A 25,012-nucleotide genomic window follows, 5' to 3' on the forward strand; every position below is an offset into this window, starting at 1 on the left:
GTGCAATCTTCAACTTCTTTACAGGGTTTCCTAGGATGAGATAGCCGTTGGTAACACACAAGGTAAGCCTTTCTTATGAACATCTATATGATCCAACAGTTTAGAAAGATTTTTCTTTTAAGATCTGAGAACATTAATGGGACATTTTCCTTACTCGGTGTGTCTTCTCAGAGGTAATAGGGTGACTGATGATAGCCATGTGCATATAGTTTTCTACCATATGGTTTAAGACATTAGAGAAATGACTTTGAAGGAAAGTGTAGTGGGTTTACGTGTGCAAGGTTTTGGTAGCAGGGGGCCATAGGGGTTGGTTTCCGTGAGAATGATCTAGAAGCTGCCCCATGTTGGTAAGGGCCCCACTGCTGACCAGAGGCCGAGCCAATAAGCGATGTTGTTTTGTGCCTCTGTTCCTTTCCCTATCATACAAGAGAATTTCACAGCTGAGGCTTTCTTATCTGAAATATTTTTGTATCTGGTTTAGTAGTTTGTGGAGCACGATTTACAATACAGAATATGGAACTTAGCATTAATATATAGAAATAACCCATGTGTTTGACTGTAGGTGGAAATGGATGGGAGAGTACACACAGCGCTACCTTTTCACTAATTTCACTTGAGTCAGGCCCTCCTGCCTTTCGCTGGAACTCTTTTTAAGATTGGAATTCCTTTGGAAGAGTTTGCAGGTGGCTGCAGTGCGCACTAGTTGACTATGCTATTTCAGACCTTTTCTTTTTACTGAAACTGCTTCCAATTTGCAAGTGATTTGCAGTTTTTGTACTATTGAGAATGCCTGGTGCATTTTATTTCATATGAAAATGTATTACCTTGCTTCCATTAGAAAATTCTTTTAGAAAGGACCGCACAATGCTTTAATTATTTTGTTTTCATGATGATTTTTATGATTATATAACACTTCACTGTACACATGAATCCCTGTACACATCTTGGTTTTGCATTTACTTCTGTGCTCTGTTGTGAAATATATTTATTTTGGCTAGATGCAACAATCTATTCCTGTTCATAATTTTGGCAATTTCAAATTCAAAATGCTACCCAGGACTTATTAGAATTTGATTAAAAAAGATACAAAGACAAAACATAAGGATAATTCCAGAGGTAAAGAGTACTCCCTAAAAGTTGAAGTTTTCCATTTATTTAGTTATTTTAAATATTGTAGACAGGTTTTCTTTGCACAGAGATTGTTGCACTTGAACATCTGAGACAAATGATGCAATCATACGCTAAGCATGGACTTGGTAATTCTGAAATAATTTACATCTACCTGGAGGGAAGACTAAACTACGCAGTAAAAGAGCTAAATTTACGTTCCCAAAAGGAATTGTATTGATCTGACTCCCTGTAGAGTTCTACCAAAACGCAAATCATATAATTCAGCCTAAGGTGGCGCTGAACTAAATATTACATTATTTTTTCAAATCAACTACAGAATTAACAGGTTTGATTTATCAGTTATTCAATAAAAACTAGAGTCATATACAGTCAACAGAGATACACCATTGCTCCCAATAATAAAGTTTGAGAAACTCTATATTAAAGTGTGGATACTGAAAAAGAAAGCTTTGCTATTGTCAACATACAATTGTTATGGCCCTCTACATTGATATTTAATTAAACCGATTCATATAAGCAGTCTTAAAAGGGTAATAGACCTAAGGAGTAGCATAGAGTCAATTTTAAGACTGTTTTTCTGGTTTGTATACATATATATTTGTGTGTGTGTGTGTAATCTACTATTTCCAGTTATTGTTTACAGTTCTTTCATTTCAGACTGCTGCTGGTTATTAGACCATTTTGACAAGTCCCTCAAAATTTATTTATTTTTTTAATCTTCTCTAGAACTAATTTTTGTAATACTGACATAGTAATCATAAAGAGCAGGCTGCAGTCCAGACAAAGTCAGTTAAATTCAAATTTAGCTTAAGGGACAGCAGATAAAAGCTAACAATGCTAACACTGCACTAATGAGAATGCAGGCTCCACTGGAAAGTAAGTGCTTACACAGACTTAACAGAAGCTAAGTACACTGAGAGCTAACACCTGACAGAGAAATAGGCAAAATCCTTAGATTTTGGTGGTAAAGCCCTCTATCTTCCTTGCTTTCGTGTAACACTCAACTTATAATTCATCTTTCGTCACTTCAGAGAAAATCTTGTGCACTAGAATCATCTGTATTCCATATTTAACAGGTATTCAAGTACCTCCTGCAAATAGGATACAGCTTTAGCAAAGTTTCCAGAATCAAACTTACCTGGTGATGGAGAACATGATATCATTACCTGGAACTGAAAATTAGAAACATACTTTAGGAAACTTCAGTTTCCTTGGATAAAGTTAATTTTGGTGGATAACCTTTTCCACCTGAATATAGGCATATAAAGTAGATGTCAGTGAGGAAAACAGTGTAGCTTGTCACAGAAATATGCTGCACAAACTTCACTACAGTGGTTCACTTGGCTTCAGTGAATTTGAGCGGAATTTTAGCTGCGTTAATATTTGCACTTTGCATTTAACTGTAGCATATTTATATGATAAGGAAACTGCATTTATTATAACCACTTCTTTAGCACTGTTCTGCATTGACATTGAAGTATGAAAGCTTATAAAGACTCTTCTTCCACCAAGATGATTTTTTGCTTGGAAGTACTTTGTCTGAAGTATAGGCAATCCATGTGAAAACTCTAAAAGAATTTAAATATAAAAAGGAAACATTTTTCCATTTCTGCTAAGGGGATATATTGCTGAAGTATAGCTGATGCCAAATACTTCTCTACATTTCACTTATTAGTAGGATTTTCACATGCACTCTTTGGAAAACAGAAAACATTTGTGCAAATTAAATGGGATTTGGTATGGCTCCAAAGATGTTTCAGTCTGCATCAGTTTCAAAATAGAATAACTATTGTATAGCAGCAAAATAAAAGTCTTTGATGGCATTTTGGTCCGATTAAAAAAAAAAAAACAAAAAACATCAGTGGCTGAAGTTTCTGCACCAGTAGAAAATGCAGGTTTAATGCATTAGGAATAGTATTCTTAAAGTCAGCTCTCCCCCTGTAAAGGGCATAATCAAAATGCTTAATTTGACAAAGGAGTAACTGACAACGTTGTTCACTGTTCAGAAGAACCCGTTTAACACTTTAAGCATAACCTGGCTACTTAAACAGTAATGTACAGAGGTTAATATTTAAATGAACTCATTTCAGGAAAGCCCTGTAACTCCGTTGTTGCCTTTTGTAGCCACCCACAGCATTACTGTCAGTGAAGCACCCTGACACAGGTTTCAGTTGCAGCACCAGCACTCAGAACCACAGGGCAGTGAGGTAAACCAACAACATCAAAATCCAAGTTGCTAAAATATTGCTGTTAGCAGTATATAATAAAATTTAGATATGGCTACTTTTGCTATACTAATACTCCTCACTTGGAGTTTAACAGCCTTCCAAAATATGTCCTTGCTTTGCATAAAGAAACAAAGAGCTCCCTCTTGGCTTTATCTGTTGGTCTGAGTATTTGGGATTTCGACTGCATGGGGAGAAGGAAAAGGATATTTACACTACCCAACTTTAAGCACTTAATGTACTTCCTTCCCCCTTGTCTCCAATGTCTGCCAGGTTTACATTTGCTGTGGCTATAGCACTTCTGTCTTCTCTCAGAACAAAACACCAGAAACAGCCTATCACCTCTAGGCTTCTGATAAGCCTCAAGGAAACCACACTTAAATTCATAACAGGTACTCAGCTAATCATTTTTAATAAATGATAGTGCTACTATAAATATTTAATAAGGAAAATGTGTTCATGTGTACAAGCAGCCATTCACCTACTTCAAGTTTTCTACAGAGAAGTAAGTTTCTGATTTACTCCATTAATCCCCCCCCCCCAATTTATGCAAAATTATGATAATAAGCCTACAACATCAACAGTTCTGGTGAGATAACAACTGGAGAGAAACATCACAGGACATCATTTGATTTTCAGCTATGCAAAGAATTTATCTACAGAAAGCTATCAGTGTCATCAGAACTATCACTGAGTTGAGGAATATTAATATCAAACCAGGAGGCTGAACATTAGTAACAACGAAGAGTATGTCTTCTTTCCTCAAATTTCCTACACATACAACTATAGATCTCATAGAACACTCGTACCTGAAGCTTCCTTCACCTTGCTCTGAGAAATGCAGGAATATATCCTGGATGTGCAGCTCTGGAAGGCTCTGCTCAAGCAGAGGGGCTGGAGGAGTTGGACCAGACAACTTCCAGAGTCCCTTCCAACCTCAGCCATTCTCTTGTCCTGTGGTGTGGAGGTTCCTACCTGGAACAACTCTCAACCTTGGCAAATAGGTAATTTAAATGGAACTGGCATCTGTCTGGTGTGTTGAAAAAGTAGTTTTAAATAGTACATATCGATGAAATACAGATGTTCTTCACATCTTTGGGCATTATACAATGAGATATGTTTGCTCTATACCATGTTTTACCATCATACATGGAACTATTAACCCCACCCATCTGGATATAAGAAGAGCTGGACTTCTCCTGAGTCAAGTCTTTAGTCATGAAAAAGAAGCTGAAAGGCAACTGAAGCTTCTACTTTTGTGTTGTGTTTGAAAATGACTGTTAAACTACCTGTGATCACTGTCAGAATATTTCTGTGTTTCTATACAGATTTTTTGTGTTAAAAAGATACAATTTTAATAGTGACATGCTCAAAAGAGTTAAATGTTTGGAATTTCCTCATTTCACTAGAACAATACAATCATCCCTATTACACTGATTTAGTTTACAAACCATCTCTGTTCTTCATTGTGATAATTTCCAGAATGTATGTTTAGTACACAGTCCTTAATGTGTAACACCTTGTTCAGATTGTTCTCATCTAGGAGCTGTGATCACTCAGCCAAAAGCACAGCTTAAATTCAACAAAAGCAGAACTGGTGTTCAAAACTGGAAGTATGAAATCTGGAAGTATGAAAGGACTGGTTTAGCCTTTCTAAACTAGGTACTCACTGAATTCCAGGTGTGATTTAATTTTTTTCTTTTCTAGGCATTTGGATAATTTGGACTGCCACAAAGAAACATCCATGGGTCTTCTGTGTAGTACCATAATGATGCTGAGTCTTAGATCTTTTTCTGTAAGATTGAAATCTGGTACAGGTTATGGAAAGCAGAATTTAGCCAAAGATCTTTGCCTAATGTGTCCCACAACTTGGATAGAATGCATTGTTTCCCCCTTGTGTCCCTTCTTCAACACCAGTGTAATTTATATCTAAATTATTGTATTAGCATGCTTCATGATCAAAGGTCCTGTGTTTATACACAATACTTACTAGACCTAAATATTTCCTTCAAGTTTGGGCAGAACTACAGGAGGAAAAAAAAAAAGCAGAAAATACTGGGAAAATGAGATTAAAACAGAGATTCAGATTAGATCATTTGCTGGAGTAATCTGTCAGAGCACTGGATTCCAACTCCAAGGAGCAAGGAGTATGGGCCCTGTTACTGCTCTGTGGAAGTTGCTTAGCTCTGAGGAACAGATTTGTGCTGAAAATACCATTTGTAAGAGCACATTTGCCATTATGCATTTCAGGATTGTTGTTTAAAAGTTATTAATAGCCTATTTTTACTGCCAGCCTCTTTTGCGGGAAAGCAGAGGTCAGTGAAGACAGAACTCTCACACTTTACATTTCTTGTTGGTGAACATCTCCATAGATGTCTGTCTCTTTTCTGAGACAGAATCATTTAATAATTTGTACACACATTACAAAGTTCCTTTAGGAAGAAAGTAAGATATATTAGAACCTTTATAATCAACAAATTTTGTGATTAATAAATCTTAGGTGAAATAAGAAGCACTTGATTCTTGAGCCTTTTTTGATTTTTTGCTTACCCATAACAACAATTTTTCTTCAAATTGTTGGTTTTATTGAGCTTGTACTATAGAAAATAGAAATACCTAATAAAATGTCCACTAGTTGAATGAGACTAAATGAATTTACTAGTAAAAATAAATATAAAAAATCAGCTTTATACAACAAAAATTCATCACTGAATCATAGTAAAAGCAAGATTTATTTGTTTTGGTGCCAGTCCTATGTTAGTAAGTAAAACAAACAAATATAAAAACATACACCCTTCAGAAGTTCTGATCTATTAGGATGGTAGGAAAGTCAAAGCTCTGTCTGATCCTCTTCTCTGCATGGCTCCTATTTTTGCCAAGGAAGCAGTACACAACATCTATTGCCTCCAAACAGGCAGGAGTAGGAAGTCTAATTAGTCTGCAAAGAGATGGTTATTCCTTTGCAGTCGAACTGCTGCTAGATCTTAATACACTGCTGATTTAAAAGGAGAAGGGAGCTTTGTAAAGCTGACATACTTGCATCTTAATCTGTTTGTTATGCATTGTACTGTGGTCAGAAGTACTGCTCTTGGCTACCTCTCAGGAGTTTGCACTGCAAAATAGTGACTTATGCCTTATTTTCACCTAAATTAGGGGTCTTGGTGTAGTGGATTGTCATTTTGGCAAGTCTAGACAAGTTTCACATCCAAAACTGTAATTAGAGAAAATACACCGAGATGTATCCTGTTAAGAAATAATACACTCAAAACTACTATGGAAAACACTGAAAAACAAAAACAGCCACAAACATCCAGCATTTGCCAGTGTGGATTAATTGTGGATTTTGCCAGTGTGGAATAAGGCAAACGCTATATGAGTTTCTATATCCAGAAACTCACAGCAATAATACCCGTGAGGCAATTTTCTCTTTCTAGTTCACAACTTGCTTGTCTTGTGTAAGATGCTCAAGAAAAATATATTCAGGAATATTTGTAAGAAGAAAAAAATATCCTTGGCTAGTTTGCTGACTTTCAGGAGAGTTAGCAAGGTAAGTGAATCCTTCCATCCAAGACTAGGCTGCTTTGAACAAGAATGCATATCTAGAACAAAATGTGAGAAGTTGTGGAAATCTGTGATAGAGAACTGTATCCCAGAAGAAAACAAAAAGAGATTCTACAGCATGTCAATGAGTTCATGCTACAAGCCAAAAACTGTAGTTTTCGGTAGTAGACAGAGTGGGGTAGGCCAGCTGATCGTTAGGACATCTGCTTCTAAGTAAGTCTTGAAAGCTGCAAATACCATAAAGGTAGGAAGGAAAATACCTGATAAACGTGATATAAAAAAAAGTCTTCATTATATATACATAGTTCACTTTGTACCATATGTTCCACAGATACTAGACCCTAGCATTGCAAAGCAAATGGACAAAATCATGACACTCATTGATGAAATTAATTTTGTATAAATTTTGAACCCGCGTTAAGAAACTTAAGGGGCAGTTTAGCAGCTACAAATCTTCAGAACCAAATAAGCTCCAACTCAGAGCTGATTCTAAAGAGTATTTTGCTGTTTTCATTATCTCTTCTTCTTCTTCTGAGGAATCTCAATGTGAGTTCTCCTGCATCCTCAAACTATTTCCTCTCTCTACCCCTGGAGGCTTTCCCCAGTTCTCCTTTACTTTCACTGCAATCATATGTCACCAAAGAAAACGATGTCTCCAAGAACCTATTGATTCCTGTAGCAATTACAAGGACTCACAGAAATTGTGCTTGCAGCTATGCATAAAATAGCATACATATGTATAAACATGCTTCATCTTAGGAGAACAAAGCAAGTCATTCACCAGCTACTCCTAGTTTTTACAATGGAATGTCAATACTCAAAAAAAGCTATTGAAGAGCCTAAAGTACCTACCATTACTGTTGCCACATTGCAGGGCAGTGATTGAGTTTCTTTTATACTGTTTATGTGATTTGTTCATGATTCACGGCAACTTCAGCAAACAACAAGCTAGCTATGTGCATAAAACATTTATTGAGAGCAGTCAGAGAGAGAGGTAAACAGAATAAAAATAATAACTTTTCCTGTACATAAATATTCTTATTGCATAACTTCCTCTACACAGGATTCCACATACTTTCTTAAAGTTCTAATTTTGTCCCCTGGAAAGTGCTAATTTCACCATTTTAGTCAAAGATATCTACAGCCCTAGATTCCTCCTCCCATAAGCAGACACCTACACACTACATCTACAGACTAAATTAGATATGATCATCCAGACATTAGTAAACTAGAGGCCGGTATTCATACGCTGAATTTTATTAGCTTTCTTTTTATGAATAATCTGTCTAGGTCACTTTCCTCTCTCTCTGCCTATTTTGACAATACAAATCAAAATTTGTGGTGCCAGGGAAGCGAAACATCAAAGAAATCACTGTTTACATTCAACAGCTGAAAACCTGCAACGGATTTCAGGGTTTAGTGTGATCATGAAGAATGATGGCTTGTTTGCAAATGCCAAAATGCAAGTTACGATCTGTAATTTGGTGGCAAATTTAGCATTTAAAAGTATCAGATAAAAATGGATGTGCTAACTTTTAAAGCCACATTTCTCGAGTGTGGAATACATTTAAATGTCTATGGTGTGAAAAAAAAATATTTGCACCTAATATTCCTAAAATTTTTGTTTCTATGTGGTGTAAAATGCAGCTTTATGTACATTAGTTAGCTGAGCACTTTAACTTAGTGGATACAAGTCTATGGAAATCTCTCTCCAGGAAATCAAATGAACCTATGGTGTAATGCACTAAGAAAGATACATGGAGGAGGAGAATTTTGCTGTAGAAGTTTCCTCTCCCACTTCTATCCTCTTTTACAGTTTGCTGTTTTGAGATTTGAAATACATAAAACCTCTGGTTTCAGTTATATTTAACCAGATAGAAATATTAATTACATTAAAGTATGTTAAAGATTAGTTTGAAAAATTAATAAATGATAACTGTTTATGCTCACATGAATTAATCATGTTTATCTTATAAAGATGTCTGCATGACCAATGGTTTCAAATGAAACTCTGATTCCCATGTTCACAAAAAAATAAAAGAAGTGAATCCTTGGAGTCATTTCTCTTCTCCAGCCCATAACCTATCTCCTGATGGTAGAACATCAGGTTTGTGGACCTGACTCTTTCCTATTCTCCTGATTGGATGAATAGCTAGTAGAAAAAGCATTTTTTTGACAGAAGGTGGAATAGCACTTTGTCAGCACAATGGTAAATCAAAAATACAATACCAATATTAAGTCGCAGTGAGGTTTCTGGTTCTCAATAAATGGAAGAACCATCACACAATGCTTCAAACATAGTAGGAGAAAATATGCTGAAACCTGCAGCTACAAGCACCAGCTGCATCTCAGCTTCTGTGTTCAATGCTTGAGACACATGATCAGCTGGCTCCAAGCAAAGTGAAGAGGATCTCTGGGACTATGAATAGGACACTAATCTGGAATTGTCCTTATCAGTACTTACAGACTGAGAAACTGGAATTACTGAAGATGGCTGATTACTGAAAGATATATTCATGTTTTTAGGGGTTAAGACTGGCCTATGATATACTTATTTTTGACGTCAAGAAATAATTTTAAATTCCCTTTCTCTGAGGCACATTCTGAACATGATTCTATTAGAAATCTAATGAGATAATGGAAGCCTAATGGGAGGAGTTCTAGAAGAGAAACAAAAGAACAAAAAGAACAGGAGTTCAAATGTGGTGAAGAAAAAAATGTTTCATAATTTTAAGCATGTCTGAGGTTACCAGCTGTTAAACACTGGAGATGACTTGCAACTAAAATGAGATTAAGTCAATGAGGCAAGTCATAGTACAAAGGATAAAAAATTTGGATTCCATTCTACAAAAAGATTTCAAAACACTTCCTCTGCAGCTAGAACATGTAACTTCAGCAATCATATTGGTATGTCTGCGGAGGCTCCTCCATGGCGTTTACAAGAATGTTACACATGTAGGATTTTAGCAAACTGAGGGTAAGGGAACACAGCATACACAACAGATTATTTTTGAAAGTGAAGAGAGGTCCGCTAGAGACAAAAAGTATCAGGTAGCTATCCTTATCAAAATGACAACCTCACTGTACAGGTGCTAAACATGGTTTCCTTCAATGGATTACTCATCTTTGCAAGTTAAATTTTCTTCAGGAATAAAGAGACACAGTGGACATGCATGATATCTGTTATTCTCCTGGGACACCCACAGTCATGTGACAATAGCTTTGTGCTAATAACATACCAGAAAGCTGGAAGAAATTATTTAGCAAGTCTTGCAAATATTGTCAATTTGTCAAGCAGTTGTCTGTCTTCTATTATAAAACAAAGACACTCAAGTTTTTGTTTGATCACTCTCTTTTAAGGCTGTAGTAGACATGGTGGCTACTGAGTTTGGTCATAAGAACAAAACAAGCTTCTTCAGAAAACAGTACTTTTTTTCAATGTTTCTAGATTCAAGCATTATGCCAAATCTTTTGAACAGTGGGTGAGTGGCAGTCAGTAATACATTTATTTTGGAGTGATGATGAAAGAACCTAGAAAGATGTAGGCTGATACAACACATATTCCAGGAGCAGTACTTATGCCAGTTGCTTGCCAAAACCTCAGAAAAATGCTATAGTTTAACAGACTTTAACAGACAAAGATGAAGAATTTCAGGAAAAATGGCTGATACTCTCATGTCTTCTCTAGAGTTCTGTAGAGTTCCCTACAAATATCTTTCAAGAAGAAAGCATTTTCAGTCTCCAAAAATTTCACGTTTGGAAAATTCAAGGTTCCCACCCTGTTTTGCATTTCTCCTTTATAAAGGCTTGAACATGAAATAGCTTTTAAATCGGAAGTCATAAACAGATGTTTTTTTTCTTTGTTGCTCTAGAGACCCCACACTTTGGGTTGACTGAAGATCAAGAAATTTCTAGACAGAAGACTAACAGCAGTAGTTATTGAGAGTGAATGCTTGCATAAAGTCACTTATTATGCAATCTAAGACTGGAGCTGTGTGAACAAAGCAAAAAAAAGCAGCTGTTTTGTGGCTTGTCCTGAAGATTTGCATAGTGCAACATCTGTCTCTACATTGACTAGAAAGACTCAAAGCCGTCAGAATAAGCAAGATGACCTCTGAAAACTGAACTGTGACAGAAGAAGCTGCAGAATAGTGACTTGGATTTCAGTAGTCTTGGTAGATATTTCCATTGTCACATACTAAAGAAATGTGCAGGTGCTAGCTGTGCAGTAGCAGGATGCTTAGCATATTTCAATGTTCTTAAGTTCTATGAGCTTAGACATTTAAATAAATATGCATGATCAGTAAATTTGGCATATACCGGAGTAATCATTTACAAACATTGCTTCCCAGAAAGTTGACTAAGCAGTATCAAGCATCAGTTACTATGAAAAGTGGGCTAAAGAAAGAAACTTCACATTTTACACTGTATCTCGCTTAAGCTGCAGCAAGGGATGACTGACTACTTAGTATCCCAGAGCCTGCGGGAGAAATCATGTAAAGCTATGTGGTATAGGGAAGAACATTTCAATAATGCTATCTTCAAAAGAGATTAATGTTCTAATTTAGGTAGGTGATCGAGAGTGAACAAGAACAGAAGTTGCTGTCTTTCATGACCACCTCCTGCATACATGGCAAGTCTGTTATTGCATGTGCATGTTCCTGCAGATGTTGAGAATAAAAATTTCTTTCTAATAGAAGCTGTGTTTAGATATATTTGGACATAAAACAGACAGAGCCCTCAACAGAGGGCTTTTCAGCAAGTCTAGAGCAATTATGTTCAAAAAGATTTGTCATTATTGTTTTATTTAAGTCCACATAAAATCTCACCATTTCCCAACATAAATAGAAAAAAAGTTGGACTTCTGTCTCAAAAATATGTCAGCATAAAGATTATGAGATTGGGACCCCCACACTGGTAGAACTAGAGGTATGCCAGATTTAGCTCCATTAAAGCTGTTGCTATTGTTCTAGCTATACTTTACTGAACAACAGGCAACATGCCTCTTGCCAAAGCTTTCTATCGTAATACAGCAAACACTTACATACACGAGTACTCTTATTGCCTCAATAGGAACATTCAAATGGGTGAAGTCACTCACACAAATAAGTGTAGGATAAAGGCCAGATGTGTGTAAAACTTCTATTATCAAAGGGTTGCTGAGCTGAAGTGCAGTGATCATGAGCACTTGCACACTTGTTGCACAGTTTTAATATGTGCACCGAGTAAGGTATATTTCCCAATACTGTGCTGATATATCTGACTACCTTGACTACCTTCAGCAAAAAGTGTTTTTTTTTTTTTTTTGTTTGTTTGTTTGTTTGTTTGTTTGTTTGTTGGTTAAACAAAACAACACAGAAAAAAACAGTTTACAGGAATTTTATAAGGAGTAGGTCCTGCAAAGCTGTATTCACATAACAGGTATGGCCTCTATTTTAAGCAGCACTCTATCATGGCAATATGCTATACATCTGAATCTTTGATAAGCTTCTCATATGACTTCTCATATTTCTGCACTCAGACACATGCTCAAATAAAATACTTTGCATCACAGGGATATTTACTCACCATCACAAGTAAACACACAATAGGTATTGAATTCATACAATGCATAAAGATATTTTCATTCTGTCCTGTATTCACTATAAATCACAAAATGCTTCCAATGCACCATAACAAACATTAGATCTAATCAAGACAAAATGATGCATGGCTGGAAGGTACTGAGATCACGTCATCACAGTATCTCAGATTCTGCAAAACATGTTTTTCATGGGTAACATTTCCAGGTATTTTTGGTGATGGACCATGGTCCAGAAGCCAGGAAGACCTCCAAAACTCAGTGACAAATTGAAATTTTAACCCCAGAATAATTTCAAACTTATAACGCAATCCCATCTATAAAATTAATAAGATGTCTTAAAATAAATTAATCCTTTGTCCATAATGCCTTAAGAAAACCATTCCATAACTAGACTCATTCTATTTTCAATACTTAAGAAATTCAATTTTTCTTTATCATCTACTTAAGAATTTCAATTTTTCTTTATCATCTCAGTATCCCTTCTTTTTATTTCTTGGCAGTTAGTAACTTCCATCAACAATGATCGGAATCAAATCAAGTATTTTAAATAACAGTTTACTCTCTGGACTGAAAAAAAAATCATCCTACGTGTCTACTCAAAATCAAAATGCAAGGAAAAATCATGATTATGTAACAATTGTTAAATCTAAAGAAGCCCATTTTACAGATGGGTTAATTAAGGTAAGCAAAATTGACAATTTCAACAACCTGTTAGCTGGAGGTCTCAAAACTTCAAGAAATCCATTTGTTGAGCTATGATTGAAGAGCTAATTTCCACACAGCCTTCTGCAAATATTATAGTCATATTGCTGCCAAAGATTCTCTGAAAGCTCAGGGTTGGTGGAAGTACAATCCCCACTTTTTCTTTATAGTTCACATCAGGTAAAAACCCAGACCTGTTAACCTTCCCAAATTACCTGTGAATGTCTGAATACGTAGGCTATCACTGACACTTAGAACTGTAATAAAGCAAAACAAACTCCCCTGTACCTGTGGGAAAACTACAGAATAAAAACAGCAGAAAAAAATAGAGGTAAATCATCATGCGAAGGACAGCACAAAATCAGGAAACATTTTAAGGACAAACATGCATCTTTGCAGGTCTCTGCAGATACTATGTTGTTATTTATGAGATGTCTTACATTTTCCAAAGGGGACACCCCAACCCAATTTTAATAATTTACTAAACATGATGTACTTTAATGAGCACATTGGTCCCAAGGATGAAAAGTTCTGCTCCTCTCCATTTTCAGAATACTAACGACTTTTTTCCCCCATTTTTCTTTCCTTTTAGAGCTAGACTGTCTCTGCTGTAACTTACCTTTTCCACCTTGTTGCTCATAGCTTCCCCCCCCCCCCCCACTGTCATTCTAGTGCTTACACTTACATATTTACCTATCTTCCTGTAATCTTTTGCCTTTATGTCCAGCTTCTATCCCATCTCTTCCAAGGCCCTGAAGAAATCTTACTGCAGACACTGTGGGATTCTAAATATTTCTTCCATTCTCTTCTTCAATCATTTCTGTGTCCTCTCCAATTTTGTGGAATGTGAGATTCCCCCAATGTAAGAGATACCTCTACTCTCTTTCAAGTTGGTTTTCAATGCTCCCATTTATATCCCATTTATAAAGTTCCTATTCTGAGATCATCGCAAGCATTATATTCAGAAACATCTTTATCACCAGACTGTTCCAATAGACTTGCAACCCCAAAAGAGCTCCACTGGCAACTTCAGATTCCTTTATTTCTTGCTGATAGTGAAATATTTAATATAAATTCATGTTTTCTCCAATTCTCCTGTAACTACACCTGTGCACTGGAAAGCTGCAATGCAGTAAGAAAAAAACTTCATTGCATCACCTACTAAACTGGGTAAAAATTCCAACTTAAAATTAATGACTGAAGAAAATTGTGATCACTATTGGGAAGCACCAATGGTTTAGAAGCTTAGCACTGAACTTTAGGTTTCCCAAATCCACATACCCGGGCTCTAATTCCATAAATTGCACAATAAAGGGCATTATAAAAGGAAGCAAGAATAATACTTTATAAGTCAGGGAACCTTGTAATCTCAATCGGAACATTACCACAAAAACTTTGAAGTCTTTTTAAGTCTAATTTTCTCTAAATCTGTGTTCTCTCTCTTAACAGGCTCCTATTTTTACTGTTCAGAAGAAGAAAATCAAAGACCACTCATTTGGAACACTGCACAATTAAAAGCTAACTTTTGGCACTATAGTAGTATATTTAAAGGTCATTAAAAACACTTGTCAGAAGTATCTATATATTCATATCTGACATTTTTCCAATACTTGTAAACAAGATACAAGAATCCCTTTTTCTGAAGGCATTCTTATAGTTCACCATTGAATTTACATGCACATTACAGATGCTCATACACATGCACGTTGCCACCCCTTCCCACCCCCCCGCCCCCCCTCACTTTAGAGGGTAAGTTTCTCGGTTCTTGATTTCTGGTAGGTAAGTACCATAATACACCAAATAGTATAACTAAAATCATGATCATACTTAAGTCTGTGCTTCAGAAACTCCATTTACAATGGATATCCTTTAAATATTTCACCTGGTATGAGTGCAACAATTTGGAAAGTACACCTTCAGTATTACAAAACTCAGAGTACACATTTCATGAACAGCAACCTGATCTGCAAAACACTTTTCCAGAAGGAATCCTGAAGTATAATCTGGGAACTTTCCCTGCAGACATGTAAAAGCATAAAGAACTGTAAAAGCATTGAGCAACACCAAAAAGCCTTTTAAGTAACAAATATTGAACAGATTTACTGAAATTCTAGTTTACATAAACAGCACAACTGAACATGGAACATCTGAAAACTATTTTTCTTCTTTGCTAAACAAGGTTAAGATTGAGAGCTCACAATCCAAAGGAGAAAGGTGAGCACACATGGGTTGTAATCATCAGTGAAGAAGAGAGATCTGTTGGAGGTAGGTAGCAAACAACAGAAACAACACTCTCTTTTAGTTACTATTGTATGTGTCGGGAAGTGGCTTAAGAGGAATTATGGGTTGGTGCTTTATCATTTAGAGCAGTTGTAAAATGAATCAGTCAACACACAGACAAGCTCACACAATATTTAACAATGGGGCCATAAATTCCAGTGCCTACCACGAATTCCAATTTGGAATAATTAGTCTATCTACCCATGTTCTCCTGACATTTTCAAATAATTACACTTTTCAAACTGTTCTGCAACACTAGTTTGAACTTAAGGGTATCTGTCATATTTAAAGCTGTGCCAGAGGCTGTACTTAATGGAATTGACATGTTTTGCTATAATTTACTTTAGGCATCAGTTTGGACAATAAATACCAAACATTACCAGCTTAAATATGTGGCTTCAAACAAAGTTTGGTGAACTGTTGTAAAACTCCTACATTAAAAAATAAATGATTCTAGCCATTAAATCTTGCTTAATGATACATTACTAAGTTTCATACTACCCTTTTCAAACTTGTTGTCAAATAGGTCTGCACTCAAAATGATACCACCAGTGACATTTCAATGCATGCTTATGTGTGTGGTTTTTTTTTCCCCACCTTTTTGCTTTGAGTATCAGACTTATTTCAGACACTGAAAAAACAGTGCAGTTACAAAGAATATGTATATTTGATCTGGCAGGCTGGAAAGAAAGATGTTAAAAGTTATTACATAAATCGCACGTGCTTTGTGGTGTACTTAATTACTATGTCACACTGGTTAAAAGACTACTTATTCTTTCTTTCAAAGAGTGTGGATGAATTTTTAACAATCAAGAGCTCTAGAATTGCAAGGGTACACTTTATAAAGACTCAAAATTCCATTTCCAAGATATTTTAATTAATTCCCAAGTCCAAATAGTCTCCACAACAAAGCAGACAGGAAGAATATTAGCTGGAAATACAAAGTTCTATGACATTAGTACCAGAGATGAACCTGAACTGCTTTAATGGTTGAAGAACTGGTCTTTGATTCAGCCTATTAAAGAGATGGAACAGCCATGAAGTAAATCTCCCTAAAAGGTCACATTGTTTAGAACCTCTGCCTCTGGTTTCAGCCTCATCTCTGATAACTATTAGTACTTTCTCTAATTATCCATATATAAAGAAAATTGTAAGTGTTCATGTAAAAGGAGCAAGAACCAACGATCAAGACTACATATAGCAGCCCATGCAGTTGTAAGGAGTTTGTTTGGAACACTATCAAAATTATTTGCTCTGATGTATGAATAGATCCTTTTCCTGCACGTTTTAAAATTAAATACAAACATCCTCAAGACTCTCTTAACTTTATGTTTCAGATAATACCCAAATAACTTAGATATAGAAAAAAGTCCTTCCCACTGTTTATTTGTCAGTCTTCTCACATGCTCTCATTTCAGGAGGAAGCCCTGAATTTAGTTACCATTTTAAAGCTATTAAAGTTATCAAATAATTGTTTGAAATAATAAAATCAGCCAGAATTTTAACAGAGCTTTCTTATGTTTAAGCTTTTAACAGATTCAGCGTTTTTCCATTTTGATAATCTAAATATTGAAACATGAATTCTAACTCTTGAGCAGTGTCCACAGTACTTCTGTATTTTGCTTACAACAAACCACCGCGTTCATATGTTTCTAGCTCCACAATTTGTAAAATGAAAACAGAGATTCCTACTGTACTCTTAACTGCTAATCTGACACTGAAACAGTGATTTCATTGTCACAGGTGATGGAATTGAGAACTTCTTTATATTTCCACTCCCCTAATAGGTACTGTAATAAGCTGTTAGTTCTTTAGGCAAATGACATTAATCTGTTGAATAAAGGCTTCATTCTCTGCCCGTAATCAGTAACTTGAGGGCCTTCTGTAGATTCTGCACAGCAGTGCTCACATCTTCATATTGCAAAGCACTGCCAGCATATTTGCAGTATTTCTGAGCTCTGGCAAAGTCCTCTGGTGTCAAGTGGACTTCCCCTGCAAAAATATAATTATTAACAAGTTACAAAAAGGGATATCTGAATGACACTTCCCTCTACTTGGTTTCTATGTTTTACTCATATTTGCAGTAATATTACAAAGATCAGGCTGATATCTGTGGCAATATTATGAAGATGAGACCATGGTCTTCTGTTCACTCTTCTTTCCATTCATAGAAAGCTTAACTTCTTTGCTGCTGGCATTTGAAAAAGTATAAAAGAACCTTTCAAAACACTGTTTTTTATATGACCCAGTGCCTTTCACAGGTAAGTCAATACCTTTGAGAAAGATCTGCTCTTCATCTAAGGCAGCAAAAGAGAGCATTTTAACAATAAGCTAGCTGTAATCATATCTCAACTTGCAAGAGAAAAGAAATGTTTTTTGTGCTTACAGTATAATTACTTTGCTCTCTTCTTCAGGAATAATAAAATCAGTTAGAAACTGTTCACTCTCAACTGGACTGTTTAAGATTTAGAAGTATTTCTAACTGGGGTGTTTCTGCACATATTATATTTCTGTTTTTCTAAGTAATGTTTATATTTCAAATTTTATGTAAGGTGACCGCAAATGATAGTTTCATTAAATTACCCCATTTTTTTTTCATATTGGCGAACTCTAGTAAAAATATTCTCATAATAAAGTATAAAACAGTTGTCACTTATTAATCAGTGTATTTCCTTGACATAAGGTCCAACATAATGACGTCTAATGCTCACACACATGCATTCAACATTCTATAAAGTATAGTGGAGACTTAAGCCTTAACTAGAAAACATTTAGTATGTAATCACTGATGTGTGCATAACATAAAGCACAGTTATGTTAGTATCCCACCTCCCACCCATGAATTCACTGGGAGTTTAAAGGCTAATTCCATGCCACTCCAATAACTTCTGGATAAATTATAAAGTCTTTACTCAAGTACTTCAGAACGACTTAATTTGTAAAAGACAATTTTTATGAACACAGATAATTATATGAAATAGTAGAAACTAATAGACATTTATTTAGTAGGTTTCCTACACTGCATTTTATAAGCAATAAAGAGATTTCATAGACTGTGAACAAATGAATTTTTAAAAGCAAATATACTTAAATGCATTTTACAGGGTACAATTTGAGTTAGCTGGATCAATTTCTTTCAAAATAAAGCTCTACTGTTGGTAATACTATGAGAATGTTTACTAAAGAATCTCAGTTCTTATCAAAAAATGTCTATTATATTTGCTTTTCCTTACCCCAATCTTATTATTAAGAACAGTTCTTGAACAAATAAAATGGAAAACCTGGGAATATAAAAACTAGACTGATTTTCTGGTTTTCAAAACAACCTTACCTGAATAAAAAGCATGAGGGTAATTGCTTTTAAGATTAATTTTATCCATTTTTAAAATACACTCTAGAACTTTATTTTCCCTTCAATAAATAAATCTAACCACAAAATAACTTTTCAGTACGTGACAATTTGCTGGCCTTGTTTACACTGCAATGTATATTAGTTTACTGTTGAATAAGTGAAACCACATTAAAATCTCTTAAAATACACAAACATGAGTAAATACGTGTGAGGGAGTGCATAAACATAAGCATATGCTTAAGTTATTTTGCAACCTAAATAAAGTCACAGACTAAAAGCAGATGGGGTAAATCTGTGACCACATTACTGAACATCTTTAAGAAATTTGAAAGACCAAGTTCTCCTCAAAGTGGCTTTATGCTATGATGCCAAAAGAAACTACAAAATGATTCTTTAAAACCTGGCCAAGGCATCAGTCCACTATTCAGCTAACTTACTGGAAGGAAGCCTAAATTCACCAGTCTAATCTTATTTTTACAGTATGAGCCCTATTAATGTTTTGCTGGCATAAAGCCTTATTTATTATGAAATCTACTTTAGATGCTATTATGACATAACTTGAGGGGAAAAAAATAACAATTTTAAATTTATAAACCAAAGTTTACACAGTAAGGGTGTTGCTCTTTTGATGTGTTCAGTGGGCTCAACTCCTATTGAAGTCAGCAATTCACAATGGACAAGTAGAATAGAAATAGAGCAGCTGTGTTGTAAAGTTTTCAAAATAATGAGAAATTTAACTATAACATCTGTGTATATATATGTGTGTGTGTGATATATATGTGTGTATATATATATATATTATACATACATATAAAATGTACTCACATCAAGAGTGTCACCTCAAAAGTTGGTAACTAACTTCAATTTATACTTTCTAAGGGTTAATTAAGCAGCTTTGCAGCAAAGGAAGGACCTGCAGGTCTTGGTGGACACCAAGATGATTGTGAGATGACAACGTGGCCTTGCAGGAAAGAGAGCTAATGGTATCTTGAGCTGCCTTAGAAGAAACATTGGCAGCAGGTGATCCTTTGCCTCTACTCAGCATTGGTGAGGCTACACATGGAGTACTGTGTCCAGTTACTGGGCTCACCAGAACAAAAAGAGCTAGTGCAAAATCCAGAGAAGGGTCATGAAGATGATTATGGGACTGGAGCATCTCTCATATGAGGAAAGGCTGAAAGAGATGCAACTCTTTAGCCCACAGAAAGTTCTTGGAGATCTCTGAAGGAAATCTGTAAGGAAGGTGGAGCCACATGCTCTTTTGGTGATGTCCAGTGACTAGACAAGAGGCACAAACTGAAACATGGGAGGTTCCATATGGAAATCAGGAAATGCTTTTTTGACTGTGAAGGTGACTGAGCACTGGAACACGTTGCCCAGAGCAGTTGTGGAGTCTCCCTCCCTTGAGATATTCAAAAGCCGTCTGGACATGGTCCTGAGCAACTGGCTCTAGGTGTCTCTCCTTGAGTGGGGGGGTGGGACCAGATGAACTCCAGAGGTCTCTTCCAACCTCAACCAGTCCGTGATTCTGAGCTCTAAAATTACTAACAATATTGAGATGGGAAAAAGTGTACTGAAACACACCACTCCTACGTTCATCTGAAATTATTAGTAGTTATATTTATTACTGAAATGTGGCAGACATGGAATCCATAACTAATGTCAAAAAGCATCATTCTTTTAAGAGAATGATAAAATAAAAAAACAAAAGATGATTAGACTGGTGATGCCAAATATCATGTTAAGAAAATAGTTTTAGAATAAAATGTGTATTTTACATATGCATATATATATATACATATGTATATATGCCTCTCCTTGATATCCTTTTATATTTGTCAGATGTTCTTCCTTTTTATGAAATTGCCCAAATAAAAGGCAGATGATTTAAGAACAGTGTAATAAAACCAGTGCAAACTGGTATATAAAAATGGAAATGGCAAAGAATAAAAATGCTTTTTAAGCCAGATGGTTCCCCACCTCCCCCTCCCCCCCATTAAAGCAGTTATGACATTCAGGATACAATTCCTTAAAGATTTTTTTCTTAAGATTGTAAAAACATATGAAATGTGAAATTATTATTTTTATTTTCTGTGTGGAAAAACAAACATTATTATGAATGAACTAGAATGAACAAATGGTTTCTCTATACTATGCCACCTGTGGAGGGGAACATATGGTAATGTAAGAACATTTTATAAAAACTCAGTGTAATATAGCTATGAATGAATTTAGTGTTAGCAAAATCTAGAGGTAATAAAATTTTTAAACACCCTACCATCAGAGAAGTACATGAACTCACTATACAAAGTTGCTACATAGCTTTACATTCTGCTAGTAGACATTAAGCAACGCTTAATTGCATATACTTTGACACTTTCAAAAGCCAATGTTCAACTCTGAAACCTGTTCCCATAGGACAGGACAATTACTGAAGGTCTCGTGCTCACTAAAATCAAAGGACTACTCTTATTTTAACTAAATTTTCTTTTGATGAATATTCCAGTCTTCTCCACCAAAAGTTTCTTTCCCATCATAGCATTAATCAGATTGCTTCTCCCATGTAATGGGAAGCAAAGAAAATATATAATTTATTTTAAAAATATACATTTGATCTTACTACCACAAAGAGTCTTGCAGGAATATGTGGAATATCCTGTTTGGCTATGTCAATACTAGTACATTAAACAGTGCCAGGGAATGTGTCCCAACACTTAAACTTGACTGTCTACACTGTCAAAACTACTGGAACAGATTGCAGTATGGTTTTAGCCATGACAACTACCATTTTCCCAAACAATTCCTGGCACGATTCGTGGTTAGAGCAAGCTAAAGACCATTCAATATTGGCAGCCGTAATGAACTACCTTGTTTAAAAGGTTTAAAAGTTTAATAGTATGGATGTGAGCAGTTCTGTGCCATCTGTTCTCAGTGTCAAACAAATATTTACAGGCATATTTACTAGTATAGACACAGACATTGTGTCTAAATCATGGAGTAAGTGTACTCCACACTAAGCTAGCTGTATGAATCTGCTGGAAAGCTATACCAATCCCTCTTTCCCTCCCATAGGAAACTTCAGTTCCATAGGAACAGAGCATACCAAGACTTAACCTCAATATGCAGTCAGAATATATAGCCTGAATATATTTTGTGACTCAGAAACTGGGGAGGACTCCTGGGTCCCACAGCTTAGTATGTATGTTGTGAAATACAGCCATTTCCTAATCTACCTACAGGACAAGGCTATTCCACAGCACAGTACTGGAGGTATAAAAAGGAATCCTCAGCAGTCTAGGGAGAATGAAGATATTATTCTGACTAGCTGAAGGGAGAATGTTTTAGGTAATGATCATGCATGTATGGCAGGATGATGATAAGGTAAGGACCAATGCTTTTGACTTCTCATATGCATACAAAGAAAATGTTACTGTACTTCTACTGACTGACATGTCCTATACACCCTCTCAAGCTCCTGCATGACAGCTTATTTTCTAAGTTTTCAGCTAAGTTTTCACTTGTAGCTACCGAAACTTATAATAGCCGCCAAACTGCAAAACCATCACTCAGATTAAATGGTTCAGTAACAGGTTGGACTTTTTTTTCCCCAGTAAAAGATAACTGTAATAAGAGATGTTTTATTAATATGCCAGACAGAAAAATTAGGATGCACCTTTTGTTCTTCAAGGGAACACTAGAAATGGATTTGTAACTATCAAAGATGATTTTTATGATTTTTCTTTTTAAGACATCATTGACAAAATTGGCTTCTTAATATATTATGATGGACACATCCTTCAGGATTCTTATTACAACAGACTAGAATCAAGCTAAACACTAAATTTCTATTATAGTATTCCACTGATTAAAAATGCTTTTTCAGTAAAACTTATTTTAAAACAGAAGTAAGACCAGTGACATTTTAGAAGATAAAAGCCTTGACTAAATGGTAAATCATAATAACATCACTAGCAGTGGTTCCTTATATTATTTAATACAGGCACTACTTACAATCAACAAGCACTGCTGGTATGGAACACAACTATGCTGCAACAGAAAACATCACTGGAATGTGTTTCTTGATTATTTCTTGAAATGAATAAGTAACTTACAGACTAAGCCCAAAGAAGAAATTTTAGGGAAAGGGAATGTGTGTTAATTACCAAAAACAGAATTTAGAAAGGCTATCAGGAATACAGACTTTGTTGAGTATACCAGAACCTCATCTGAGAAACAGCTATGCAAAAGCTTAATACAAAGCTAGCTCACTGGCTAAAAATAGTAACAATAATTAAAAATAAAAATCACACATTAAAAAACCTAGACAACACTAAGCACACACTATTGGAAAGATTTCAGTAACTATTAAACTTTCAGCAACACAACGTTGATGATGTCCATTCTTTTTAAAATCTGTGAATTTATAGTGTTCTGATAATAGTTATCATTATTATGGCATTCTTCTAATGGTAATGATTACTTCTCAAACTTCTTAAGTGCTGCAAATTAAGCTATGAGGAAGCTGCAGGGGACAGGGAGAAACACACAGGACAGCACATCCATGTGTGGACAATACAAATGCCACCACCTTACCTGCAGACTGAGCACTGTAAAGGGCAGGATCTACTAAAGGAATATTCTGAGGAGCAGGTTGAATGGTATTACTTGTCACTCCTGCGAATCAATGCAAACAATTGGAATTGGGTTATTTTTGTTTATAGACTTCCACTTCAGATTAGGAATGTTTTATTAAATAATACTGAAGAATTTACAGTCTCATTTTATCACTACAGTACTTCACAGAATTTTAAATTTCAAGCATTAAACAAATTCAGAAAATACTAGTCCAAAAGACACCGTCTACCCTATTGTATCGAGGAAAATCTGCTAAGGAAGAGTATGAGTAAACTTTTTACATGGAAACTTATACTCTGCCTCTTCACATTAGAGTCTCTATTTTTAAAGCCCCATGTCTGCCATCTAACACTTGCAAGCTGTGCCCTTCCTAATTCCTTTGAAAACAGTTGGCGAGAATAAATAAGATAGATTTGAAAAGGAAATGCTGATGCTAGAAGAAACAGCACAGTGGGGTTAGAACTAAGTAATACACACAATTCATGTACTCCAACAAGCTACATATTCTATAATTTTCAGTTCTAGCAAAAACATAGAGTTAAACAATTTACCTAGTCTGAATATAAAAAAATAACACAAGCACCCCTGCCTCACCCCCCCAACTATCTGAAGGATTTCCCCTTGATAAAGTTGAAAAAAGAGCATCCTGAATTTTCACAGATTGTTTCAGAGAAACATTCTTAAAATAAGAAAGTAAAAGAAGGGGAGGGGATGCGTGAGAAAAACATCTCATATATTCCCTAATATAAAAATACATCTGAACAATCAAATGATCATCAGGATTGAAGACAAGCTTTTCACTCGGTAGCCTTACATAAAACTATAAAAAAGGCAAAAGGAAGTGGAAAAGGTGTGGGTTCACAAATAATCTAAAAATACAACTTTTTCTTTTTAATGCAGCTATTGGGAAGAACTTCACATTTTTAAGAACTTAGTTTTGGTCCAAAAATTACAGAGAATAAGAAGGATGTAGGAGCCAATATATTTAGCAGTATTTTTCCTATGGTATTTTTACAGCTTAAATTTATGAGGTTGCATCTGCCATAAAACATAACACATCTAAATGTTTTTTCTTTATATTTAAATGGAGGCCTATCCTAGCTAATCACGGAATTTGCTCCTTAATAAAGGTATGTTTTTTTGCATGTGATTGTGATATACCTGTGTTATGAGGTACTTCAGCTGGAGTGTTGGCTGGCGCATGGGCACCTGGTGGTATATGTATGCCAGTGAAATTAGTAGTTGGTGTGTTATTCGCTTCATATGTAGATGATGATGTTGGTTGAGTTGTTCCACTATGGAGAGATGACGACCCTGCTTCTTCTCTTTCAAGATCTGTTAATACAACACAAAATAGGAATTAGTCTTTTGTAAAAAACACTTGAAAAGTTAAGTGTTTCTTTTAAAATCTCTTATCAACTTTTCTTCGTAGAAAAAGTGCTACCACCACATTGTGATACAGAGCATTTAAACAAAACCACTTACCGCTGATTTTAACAAAGTTAAAAAAGCAACATAACACAGGATAAAGATCTAGAAACT

The 25,012-nt window shown here is 35.5% G+C and overlaps 1 protein-coding gene across 2 annotated transcripts in view; it reads right to left on the minus strand.

Moving 5' to 3' along the window:
- Positions 1–15,276: 15,276 nt before the first annotated feature.
- VTA1 (vesicle trafficking 1) overlaps positions 15,277–25,012 on the minus strand; it is a 40,417-nt gene continuing 30,681 nt past the window's right edge. For both annotated transcript variants that reach the window (XM_032184626.1, XM_032184627.1), the window contains exons 6-8: positions 24,632–24,805; positions 23,429–23,509; positions 15,277–17,475 (exon numbers count right to left, since the gene is read on the minus strand). In XM_032184626.1, the coding sequence (XP_032040517.1) occupies positions 17,330–17,475; positions 23,429–23,509; positions 24,632–24,805 (401 nt within the window). In that variant the 3' untranslated portion in view covers positions 15,277–17,329. The remainder of the gene's footprint in view (positions 17,476–23,428; positions 23,510–24,631; positions 24,806–25,012) is intronic.

This window comes from Aythya fuligula, chromosome 3 (genome assembly GCF_009819795.1).
Source record: "Aythya fuligula isolate bAytFul2 chromosome 3, bAytFul2.pri, whole genome shotgun sequence".
NCBI lineage: Eukaryota > Metazoa > Chordata > Aves > Anseriformes > Anatidae > Aythya > Aythya fuligula.